Source organism: Garra rufa, chromosome 18 (genome assembly GCF_049309525.1).
Source record: "Garra rufa chromosome 18, GarRuf1.0, whole genome shotgun sequence".
In the NCBI taxonomy this organism is placed as follows: Eukaryota; Metazoa; Chordata; class Actinopteri; order Cypriniformes; family Cyprinidae; genus Garra; species Garra rufa.
Genome location: NC_133378.1, coordinates 27,994,973 through 28,007,008, shown reverse-complemented (window position 1 = coordinate 28,007,008; position 12,036 = coordinate 27,994,973). Strand labels below are relative to the sequence as shown.

The window sequence follows — 12,036 nt, the reverse complement described above, 5'->3', positions numbered from 1 at the left end:
CGCCTCGCACACAATGATGCAACCTCAAGTTTAGACTTGAAACCTCTTTGTCGCCAGCTGCAGTTGAAATTTATGCATGCTCTATATTAGTAAGTAGTTTGTCTTTGCAATTTGTAGAGATGGCCTATTACATAACCCCAGTCGTAGATATAATATGAAATCTTTCGACGTATGTTAGGAATTGGATGATTTTAAAGCTCTAATTTAATCTAAAAATGTTTTGTGGCTTTAATTCCATGTCATTTTTATACTAATGTACTTGAAATTTTTTATAAAAAATAAATACTTTTTTTATTATTATTTAGAGTACACGTGTGAAAAACTGAAACCCTATTGTTTTCTAGGGATTTGTACTAATATTTTTACTATTATTATTGTAATTAATAACCAGCGTTGGGGGTTACAAGTAATATAAGTTGTGTAATCATATTATTTTTTAAGTAACTAGTAATTCTAAGTAATTCATTACATTAAAATTTACATTTAAATTTACTTATAAAAATTACTTCAAAAATAAGTAAATAAAAAATAATAGACTATAAATAAAATGAGTGAGGTGCAGAGGCACTTCCTTTAGCCTGAGGCTTATTTCACTTAAAAAGGGTGTTAAAAAGGGTCTTTACGGTTGCCAGAAATATAAGTTTTGTTTTTTGTTATTAAAAATGAATGAGCAAGCCCAGCTCAGGAGACAAAAAGTAACGCAAAAGTAACATAATGCATTACTTTCCATACTTTCCTTTTTTATGAAGTAACACAATATTGTAATGCATTACTTTTAAAAGTAACTTTCCTCAACATTGTTAATAATAAGAATTGTTAGCTGTATTCAATATTTTTTAATAAATCACTTGAATTAAATGCTTATACACTACCAGTCAAAAGTTTTTGAACAGTAAAGTTTTTAATGTTTTTAAAGAAGTCTCTTCTGCTCACCAAGCCTGCACTTATTTGATCCAAATTACAGCAAAAACAGTACAATTTTGAAATATTTGTACTATTTAAAATAACTGTTGTCTATTTGAATGTATTTTAAACTGTAATTTATTCCTGTGATTTCAAAGATGAATTTAGCATCATTAATCCAGTCTTCAGAGTCACGTGATCCTTCAGTAATATTCTGATTTGCTGCTCAAAAACATGTATTATTATGTTGAAAACAGCAGAGAATAATTTATTTTTCAGGTTTCCTTGATGAATAGAAAGTTCAGAAGATCTTTGGTTCTTTCTATTCATCAAAGAATCCTGAAAAAATGTAAATAACTGTTTAAAATATTGATAATAATAATAGTAAATGTTTCTTAAACAGCAAATCAGAAAATTATAATGATTTCTGAAGGATCATGTGACACTGAAGACTGGAGAAATGATACAGAAAATTCAGCTTTGAAACCACAGGAATATATTTCATTTTAAAATATATTCAAACAGAAAACAGTTATTTTAAACAATAAAAATATTTCAGAGTTTTGCAGTTTTTGCTGTACTTTAGATCAAATAAATGCAGACTTGGTGAGCAGACTTAAAAGAAAAAATCTTACTGTTCAAAAACTTTTGACTGGTAGTGTATAAAATATTTAAATAAGGTTTTTCTTATATTTGTTTAATAAAATACTCACTAGAATTAGAACTACTGTATTTCTTGGGGTCTTTAATGCCTGACAATATGTGACTTTCTTTCCCTTGACTATGTATATTGAGTCCTGGTCTTTCCCTGCTTTTCTGTCTTACCTCCACAGACCTCTCAGGACATGACAATGATACTGAAACTCTCTCAGAGCCTTTGACAGGTTGCCCTTGTCTTTCCTGATCACCCCAATAATGTCAAAACACACATCTATTAACGCCCTGCGCATGTGCGGTTCTTCTTTTCAGAAGGACCGTTCATGCACAGCTTCAGTCTGTAACGGCATAACCTTTGTAGCATGATGCAATTGAGTCGAGAGACACCATGCCGTAAACCCTGCCTGTCTTGTTCTTCATTCTGTTTTCCTAATTCATCAGTCCAGCTCCATCTAATTTCAGTTTGCTTCCAGATCTGGAGAAGTACACAGCAGACAGTATATTACAAGCAAAACAACTCCAACTGACCTTAGGGATCTGTATGTTTTTATGATAAATCAGAGGGTTTGGCTGCATTCCTTGCTGCGGTTTGCAGGATTATTTATGCTAGTGGTATCCGTGCAGCAGTCAGACACTGTCTCATTTCTCACTCTGTGACCTTGCTGCCTCCAAGAGCAGCTTTACAGCATCACTCAGTGTCACATTACTGCTGAGGTCATTCTGACCATTCCCGCATCTCTCTGTGTCCTTCAGATGCAGTCATACTATAGAGGACATTAGGTGCTGCTAGAAACATGCAGTACTATGTTTTCATTTTCATCTTAAAGGGACTGCTTACCCAAAAATGAAAATTGTTTTCAAAATTAAAGTTGTTTTAAAATGTTTTTTTACACCGTGTTTTTCCATACATCTGTCAAAATACACCATAAAACAGTGCATATGACTCATTTGTCCAAGTTAAAAAAGGTGGATTTTTATATTATAAAATTGTAATATTCAAATAGTATTTTTTCTTAATTAATTTGTTATATAATAGATTATAAAAAATAAATACTTTATATGCTCTACCGTTCAAAACTTTTTTTATTAAAATAAAACGTTTATTCAGCAAAAATACATAAAATTTATAAAAAATGACAGCAAAGGCATTTATAATGTTACAAAAAAGTTTATTTAAAATATTTTAATTAATAAATAAATCTAAGTAAAATTAGATTTATTTAATCATTTAATTAATGTTTTTTCTTTTAAACTTTCTATTCATTAAAAAACGCTAAAAAAATATTAGGGACCACAATTTGAGTGATTGATGAAGGATCATGTGACAAAATTCGGCTTTGCCATCACAGAAATAAATTGCATTTTAAAATATATTCAAATAGAAAACAGATATTTTAAATTGTAGTAATATTTGTAGTATTTTTGATCTAATAAATGTAGATAAACCTTTTAAAAACATAAAAAAAACTTACCAATTCTGAACTTTTGAAAGGTAGTGTTTTCTATTTTAATATATATTAAAATAGATTATAGAAAATGAATTAAAACAGATATTGTAAATTGTAGTGCTATTTGTAGTATTTTTGATCTAATAAGTGTAGATAAATATTTCAAAAACATACTGAAAAATCTTATAAACTCTGAACGTTTTAAAGGTAAAGATACTGTTTTCTATTTTAATGTTTAAAATATATTAAAATATTAAATGGATATTTTAAATTGTAGTAATATTTGTAGTATTTTTGATCTAATAAATGTAGATATAAAGTTAGTATAAAGGTACTGTTTTCTATTTTAATATATATTTAAAATATATTAACATTAACATTGAAACAGATATTTTAAGTTGTAGGAATATTTGTCTAATAAATGTAGATATATCTTTAAAAAACAATCAGTCTTACAGACTGAACTTTTGAAAATGCATTTTTCAGACTGCATCTATGATGCTTTTTGGTGGGTTTTTGGAGCTTGACAAATGTGGTCAAGGTTCTTCAAAAATCTCTGTTTGTGTGTTTTATGAAATAATAAGCACATACAACATGGAACGACGTAAATAATGACCAGATTTTCCTTTTTGGGTTCTCTATTCCTTAAATGTTGATGACAAGTTCAAAAACACATAGCATTATTCTCACCAAACCATTTAGAAATATACAAATATGTGTAGATTTATTCAATCATGTTGCCTCATTTTTTTATGTGCCATTTTATGTTCATTCCCATTCATTTGCCTTTTTCTCCCACTGAAAGTTGCATGAGGCCGCAGGCCTGAATCAGGTCATCCATCATCCTGTGTGACGCATGGGGCGCACCAGCACTGAACACTTAACATGCATGAGCATCAGTCACATGGCCTGTGCACACAGAGCATGCTTGCGCACAGCAGAGTGTACGTTTGGTATCTAACAGATTCTGTCCCGCTCCGGGTTTGTGTAGGTGGCAGCGCACGCATGACTCAGTACTTCCGGGGCAACCTAGCTGGACTCATGATCCGCTCTGGCAAACTGGAGAACAAGAAAGTTATCGACTGTCTCTACACCTGCAAGGAAGGTCTTGACGTGCAGCTTCCAGAGGAAGTAGCATCTGCTGTAAAGGTGAGTGGATGTGAATGTTGATGAACTCTGCTGATTGTTTTAGGCTATGTTGGTGAAGTTAAGACTTGGATTATCATAAAACCTTGCAAGTCAAAACATGTGCAAGTTTTGAGAAATGACTCATGGGTATCCTACAGTGTTATTTTAGAGTTATTTATATGTGCGACCAAAATAAAAAATGCGCTGTGTAAATAAGTTAAGACTGCTTTTTTGCGTACCGACATTACATTCAAACTGAAAGCATAAATATGACCCTGGACCGCAAATCCAGTCGTAAGTAGCACGGGTATATTTGTAGCAATAGCCAAAAATACATTGTATGGGTCAAAATTATCGATTTTTCTTTTATGCCAAAAATCATTAGGATATTGAGTAAAGATCATTTTCTATGAAGATATTTTGTAAATTTCCTACCCTAAATGTATTGAAACTTAATTTTTGATTAGTAATATGCATCGCTAAGAACAGCATTTAAACAATTTTAAAGGCGATTTTTTTTTTATATTTTGATTTGTTTTTTTTTGTATTTGAACTATTGATTGAACTATTGAATTTGAACTATTGAACTAGGCCAAATATTGTCCTATCATAACAAAGCATACATCAATGGAAAGCTTATTTGTTCAGCTTTCAGATGATGTATACCTGAAAAAATGTACCTTTATGACGTGTTTTTGTGGTCCAAGGTCACAAATCTTGGGATATGCCTATCATACCTAAAAATAAAATAAAATAAACATTTGTATTTTTAAGTATACTATAAAATAAGCATTGTATTTTTAAGTATATTATTAAATAATTGTATTTTATTACTCACTTTTTATTTAAAAAAAAAATATATATATTTATTTGATTTAAACATACAAAAAAAACTAACTGCAGCAATACGGTATACTACAACAATAGTATTATTATTTATTTTATTTTTATAGTTATATTTAATGAGTTGTGCAGTGTGAACACCAAACCAAATCTCCATGTGAGAACCAGACTGAAAAAAATGTACCTAATCACCCCTAATTAAAGTGTTTATTAATATTTTGAATTAGCTTTTATATTTATATTTTCAGTTTCCATTTGATATGTGCTTTTGTCATTTTTCTGTGTTTATTATACACTTCTATATAGCTTTAATTTATTTTATTTATTACAATTGCTAAAACTTTTTAATTTAGTTGCCAAGGCAACATTTTTTAAGGTTTTTGTCTAATATTTTTTATTTAATTTATTTCAGTAATTTTTGTCAGAAGGATAGTTCACCCAAAAATGAATAAACTTTCTAAACCCATAAGACTTTGATTACTATTTAAAACAGAAATTAAAAGGTTTTTGTCCCTCCATTGAAAATCCAGGTCACCAAAACTTGAGGAAAAAAATCATTTATTAGGATAGGACAATATTTGGCCGAGATACAACTATTTAAACATCTGGAATCTGAGGGTGCGAAAAAATCAAAATACTGAGAAAATTGCCTTTAAAGTTGACCAAATTAAGTTCGTAGAAAATGCATATCACTAATCAAAAATTTAGTTTTGATATATTTACAGTAGAAAATTAACAAAATATTTTAATGGAACATGATGTTTACTTAATATCCTAATGATTTTTGGCATAAAAGAAAAATCGATAATCCATACCTGTGCTACTTACAACTAGATTTGTGGTCCAGGGTCACATTTGTGTTTCAAAGGTTAAGCAAATGGATATATGTTTCTCTCTCTCTCTCTCTAGGTTGAGTTTAACCCCAACCAATCCTCTCTGAGTCTGGAAGGAGATGACATTGAGAGCTTTGAGAAGGTCATGCAGCACATCTCCTACCTGAACTCCCGGCAGTTCCCCACCCCAGGAATCCGCCATCTGCGTGTCTCCACCACTGTCAAGTTAGTTTCCATCATTTAAATACACTAGCTAGCTCCACCACCCAAAAAACGAAGTAAAGGAGTGATCTTTTCATATTTTGAGTGCAGTCAAAATGATGAATGTATTAAGCTTTCCCTTTTTTGTAATTCTTTAGATGCTTCAATGAGGAGACGTGTATCTCCGTACCTGACTCTGAAGGCTACGTGATGGTTCTCCAGCCAGAGGAGCCAAAGATCAGTCTCAGCGGAATCGACCATTTTGCCCGTGGAGCAGCTGAATTTGAGAGCACAGAGGGCGTCACGCTCTTCCCTGAGCTGCGCATCGTCAGCACCATCACACGTGAGGTGGAGGTGGAAGCTGAGACTGAGGCTGAAGGCGAGGATGATCCCACAGGTACGCTAGGATTGTGAGATTCACATATTTTGCTGAGGAAGGTAAAGAATGTAAGCTATGAGATCAGAATCACAAAACAGATTGACCAGGAGTAGTTTCCACATTGGCTGCAAGAGGAATTGGAACAGCGCATTAAATGGAAATGCACATTTTAAACAGTTTATTGGAGCATTTTTTGGATTCAAATAAGTGGTAGAAATATCGACGTCTGTATAACGGATTCTCGGATGAAATGTGAAGCTTTTGCTTTAGGAGAAGAAAGTCTAAAAGGTTTTCTCATAGCCAATGTTTTTCATTTTAAGTTTTAGTGCATTGCATTTTGTGTTTCTTACAGATTACTTTACTCCTCGCAATCGATATTTGCCATAAAATTGCTTGGTGGACTGTTTCTGAACATCCCAGTTTTTCCCCAGATTAAATTGAATCAAATCGAGGTTCTGCTCTAACTTACTGACAAATGGTTTTTGTTTTTTGGCAGTGCAAGAGACGGTGGTATCTGAGGAGATCATGCACAATTTGGACACGTGTGAGGTGACTGTGGTGGGAGATGAGCTGAATGGAGATCATGAGAGTTTGGAGGTGGATCTGGCTCAAATCCAGCAGAGAGCTCTGGAGATGAGCTCTTCCAACGTGGGCATGGTCATCACAGGTACTCATCCATCTACATCAACAAACAACCGATGTATACATAACTAGTCAAAAGTTTTTGAACAGTAAGATTTTTAATGTTTTTTAAAAAGTAGCTTCTGCTTCCACCAAGCCTGCATTTACAGCAAAAACAGTAACATTTTAAAGTATTTTTACTATTTAAAATAACTGTTTTTTTATTTGAACATATTTTCATGTCATTTATTCCTGTGACTTCAAAGCTGAATTTCCCTCCAGTCACATGATCCTTCAGAAAGCGTTCTAATATTCTGATTTGCTAAACAAAAAAACAGAGTAGACTTTTTTCAGGTTTCTTTGATGAATAGAACAGCATTTATTTTAAAATATAAATATTTTGTAACACCATAAATGTCTTTATTAACACTTTTGATCAATTTAAAGCGTCCTCGCTAAATAAAACTTTTAATTTCTATAATTTCTTTCACAAAAAAAAATGGACGCCAAGCTTTTTGAATGGTTTAATGTATAATGTTACAAAAGCTTTTTATTTCAGATAAATGCTGATCTTTGGATATTTCTATTCATCAAAGAATCCTGAAAAAATGTACTCAACTGTTTTAAATATTGATAATGATAACAAATGTTTCTTAAAAAAGCAAATCAGCATATTAGAATGATTTCTGAGGGATGTGACACTGAAGACTGGAGAAATACTTTTATAACAGGAATAATTTACATTTTAAAACATATTTAAATAGAAAACAATTATTTTAAATAGTACAAATATTTCAAAATTTTACTGTTTTTCTGTACTTTGGATCAAATAAATGCAGGCTTACAAAACATAAAAAAAATCTTACTGTTCAAAAACTTTTGACTCTGTCGGATTATATTTGTGAGTTTTGTTCCTGGTAGTTTATATCCAGCATCTTGCTGAAAGGCTGATCTGATGGTATTAAAAGCTTTGGTGCTGTAGCTTGACAAACAGTTAAAGCTTGGCTTTGTTCACAGGGGTTAACACCATGGCGAACTATGAGCAGGTCCTGCACCTGATCCGCTACAGGAACTGGCACACAGAGGCTCTGTTTGACAGGAAGTTTAAACTCGTCTGCTCTGAACTCAATGGCCGCTACATCAGCAATGAATTCAAAGTTGAGGTATGTTTGACCGCACACTGTCCTCAATGTCAACAATAATTTATTACCTTCACTAAAATGTTCCACTTAAACCTTAGTTTCTGCTAAAATATCATGCTACCTACAGTTAACTGTATATATACACAATTTCTTTCAAAAGTTTGGGATCAGTAAGATTTTTTTGTAAAAAATAATGCTTTTATTTGGCAGGAAGGTATTAAATTGATCAAAAGAGACCATAAAGACATTTATAATCATAAAAGATTTTTATTTCGAAATAAATGCTGTTCCTTCGAACTTTCTATTCTTCAAAAAATCCTGAAATTTAAGATAAGCAGCAAAACTGTTTTAAACATTTGATTATAATAAGAAATATATCTTGAGCACCAAATCAACATATTAGAATGATTTCTGTAGAATCCTGTGACACTGAAGACTGGAGTAATGATGCTGAAAATGCCATCTCAAGAAAAAATACATTTTAAAATATTTGTCGATGTTTTTTAAGCAGTTTTTGCTGTATTTTGGTCAAATAAATGCAACCTTGATGAGTATAAGAGACTTGTTTAATAATGTTTAATAATGAATTGTAGTATATAGTATATAGAAAATAATAAATAATTTTCTATGTTTATTCTATTCATTTTTTTAAGCTTTCAGTGTTTTATATGTACACTGCCATTTAAAAGTTTGGGATCAGTAAGATTTCTGTAATATGTTTTCTTACGTCAGGCTGCATTTACTTGATCAAAAATACAGACAAATTAGAAATATTGTGAAATACTAATACAGTTTAAAATAATGGTTTTCTATTTTAAAATATGATTTATTCCCATGATGCAAAGCTGAATTTTTTTCAGCCATTACTCTAGTCTTTAGTATCACATGATCATTAAGAAATTATTCTACAATGCTGATTTATTACTTTAATTATCAATGTTAGAAACAGTTGTGTTGCTTAATATTTTTTTGAACCTGTGATTCTTTTTTTCAGGATTATTTGTTCAATAAAAGGTTAAACAGAATAGCATTTATTCCAAATATAATTTTTTTCTAACAATGTAAGTCTTTGCTTTCACTTTTTAGCAATTTAACACACCCTTGGTGAATAAAAGTATTGATTTCTTAAAAAAAAAAAGAAAAAAAGAAAGAATAAAAATGTAATGACCAAAAACTTTTAAATGGTAATTTATAGTTACAAATGATTTCTGTTTTAAATCAATGCTGTTCTTTTTAACTTTTAATTTAAGAACCCTTAAAGTATCAAAGGTTCCAACAAAATATTAAGCACAACTGTTTTCAACACTGATAATAAATCTGCATATTAGAATGATTTCTGAAGGATAGAGTAATGATGCTTAAAATTCAGCTTTGCATCACAAAAATCAATTGTGTTTTAAAGTATATTAAAATAGAAAAACATTATTTTAAATTGCGATAATATTTCACAATATGACTATATTTTCCGTATTTTTTATCAAATCAACGCAGCCTTAATGAGCAGAGAAGACGACTTTAAAAAAACATTATCTAAAAATCTTACTGACCCCAAACTTTTGAACGGCAGTGTATGTGTACATATATAAATGCTAAAAATCAGTAGTTATATTTGAAGGGTTCTGTTAATATAAAAATGCTATATACAAGGATATATCAAAATAAGCATATAAAGAGACTGATTCTGTAGCAAATTGTATTGTGTTGTACTGTGCAGATGCAAGTTGTGACTGCCTTTATTGTTTATGTAATCAGGTCAACGTGATCCATACAGCCAACCCCATGGATCATGCTAACAATGCTATGGTACAGCCTCAGTTCATCAACCAAGTACAGCATGCTTCCGTGGACCTGTCTGGACACAACCTAGTCAACACACATCAAGCCTCAGGTATTTCTTCTTCATCCCCCCATTTCCTTCTCTTCTCATCCTCTGATCCATCTGTTCAGCTTCTCTTGGAGATAAAGGCGTTTCATTGCCTGCATAGTATCTCTCCTAGATTATTGCGCTAATCTCTCATTAAAGATAATCCAGACTTTGTAATCAAACGAATAAGATGTTTAATGTCGAGCTCAAAACTGAATTCAGTTTCTTTCCATGAGTTTTCCCGCAGCTTAAAGTCAATTTAAAAAGTAGGGCAGTTATGGAGCGTTGTGTACTTAGCTCGTTTTTAATGGCGCACTTTTAGGGATTATATACAAGTGCTGTCTACAACATCTGGACAGCTGGTGAGGGGCACCTCAGACAACCTCTTTTAGGTTTTATTTTCATCCTGAATGGCAAATGCTAATCTGTGGCAATCTACTCTTCACAGTTGTCCCCAGCGCTGCCACTATCGTTATTGTTGTGTGCGTGAGCTTCCTGGTGTTTATGATCATCCTGGGCGTCTTCCGTATCCGTGCTGCCCACCAGCGCACCATGAGGGACCAGGAAAATGGCAAAGAGAATGAGATGGACTGGGATGACTCTGCCCTTACCATTACTGTCAACCCAATGGAGGTACGTTGTTGAAACAGAGCTTGTTTACTCATACATAGTTAATGCAGCAGAGGGCTAAACCCATCAAAAACCTCAATGTACTGGTTCATTTATCCACTGTTTTCTATCAACTAAACTGTTGTTTTTTGCATTATGGTTGCTGTAAGAAGTATTACATTAGGTCATTTCAGGGATATTGCATTTATAGAGATCATTTGATTCATAAAGCTCACTAGTAAAACCATCAGTTTGATTTTAATTTTAATTTCTTTTTAAAATATTTTTTAGATATTATATAATATTATACACAAATGTTGTGTGTGTCTATCTATCTATCTATCTATCTATCTATCTATCTATCTATCTATCTATCTATCTATCTATCTATATATATATATATATATATATATATATATACACAAAAATAAAAGATCATGTGGAGATACTTAGTAAATTCCCTACTGTAAATATATAATATGCATTGCTGAGAACTTCATTTGGACAACTTTAAAGATTTTCTCAATATATATTTTTTTTATTTGCACCCTCCTAACAATAGCTTTCAGACAATGTATAAAATGTTAGATGTTTTATTTTAATTTATTTAAAGCAGTCCAAATGAAACACTAAAATACTAAAAAGGATAGGTATTTTTTATTTTGTTTTATTTTATTTAATTCAGTCCAGATGAAACTTTTATTAAAAAGGTTAGACTTTTTTTTAAGCTGTCTAAATGAAACTCTGAAAAGGTTAGGTCTTTTTAATTTAATTTAATTTAATTTAATTTAATTTAATTTAATTTTATACAGTCCACATGAAACACTTACTAAAATGTTAGGTATTTATTTAATTTTATTTTAAACAGTTCAAATTAAATACTTACTTAAATGTTATCATTTTATTTTATTTTATTTTATTTAAATCAGTCCAAATGAAACACTTTTTAAAAAGGTTGGGTATTTTATTTTATTATTATTATTTTTTTAAAGCAGTCAAAATGAAACACTAAAAAGGTTAGGTATTTTTCTATTTTTTTATTATTATTTTTTTAACAGTCCAACTGAAACGTTATAAAGGTTAGGTATTTATTTAATTTTAATTACTTAAAATTAAATGTAATTAAATTTATTTTACTTTATTTAAATCAGTCCAAATTAAAAGCTTTTTAAAAAGATTGGGTATTTTTATTTTTTTTATTTTATTATTTTATTTAAAAAGGTTTTATTTTATTTTTTAAACAGTCCAAATGAAATACTTCCTAAAAATATTTTATTTTAAACAATCCAAATGAAATACTTACTAAACATGTTAGGGATTTATTAAATTTTATTTTAAACAGTCCAAATGAAATACTTACTAAAATGTTATGTATTTTATTTTATTTAAAGCAGTCCAAATAAAATTC

The 12,036-nt window shown here is 30.7% G+C and overlaps 1 protein-coding gene across 4 annotated transcripts in view; it reads left to right on the top strand.

Annotated features, from left to right (window-relative positions):
* The window catches only part of clstn1 (calsyntenin 1), a 61,215-nt gene that overhangs the window by 45,307 nt on the left and 3,872 nt on the right, over positions 1-12,036 (top strand). For 2 of the 4 annotated variants that reach the window (XM_073822858.1, XM_073822857.1), the window contains 8 exons: positions 1,737-1,787; positions 4,000-4,157; positions 5,889-6,037; positions 6,172-6,410; positions 6,889-7,059; positions 8,031-8,176; positions 9,908-10,043; positions 10,468-10,652. In XM_073822858.1, the coding sequence (XP_073678959.1) occupies positions 1,737-1,787; positions 4,000-4,157; positions 5,889-6,037; positions 6,172-6,410; positions 6,889-7,059; positions 8,031-8,176; positions 9,908-10,043; positions 10,468-10,652 (1,235 nt within the window). The remainder of the gene's footprint in view (positions 1-1,736; positions 1,788-3,999; positions 4,158-5,888; positions 6,038-6,171; positions 6,411-6,888; positions 7,060-8,030; positions 8,177-9,907; positions 10,044-10,467; positions 10,653-12,036) is intronic. The other 2 variants (XM_073822860.1, XM_073822859.1) reach the window with 1 other exon arrangement.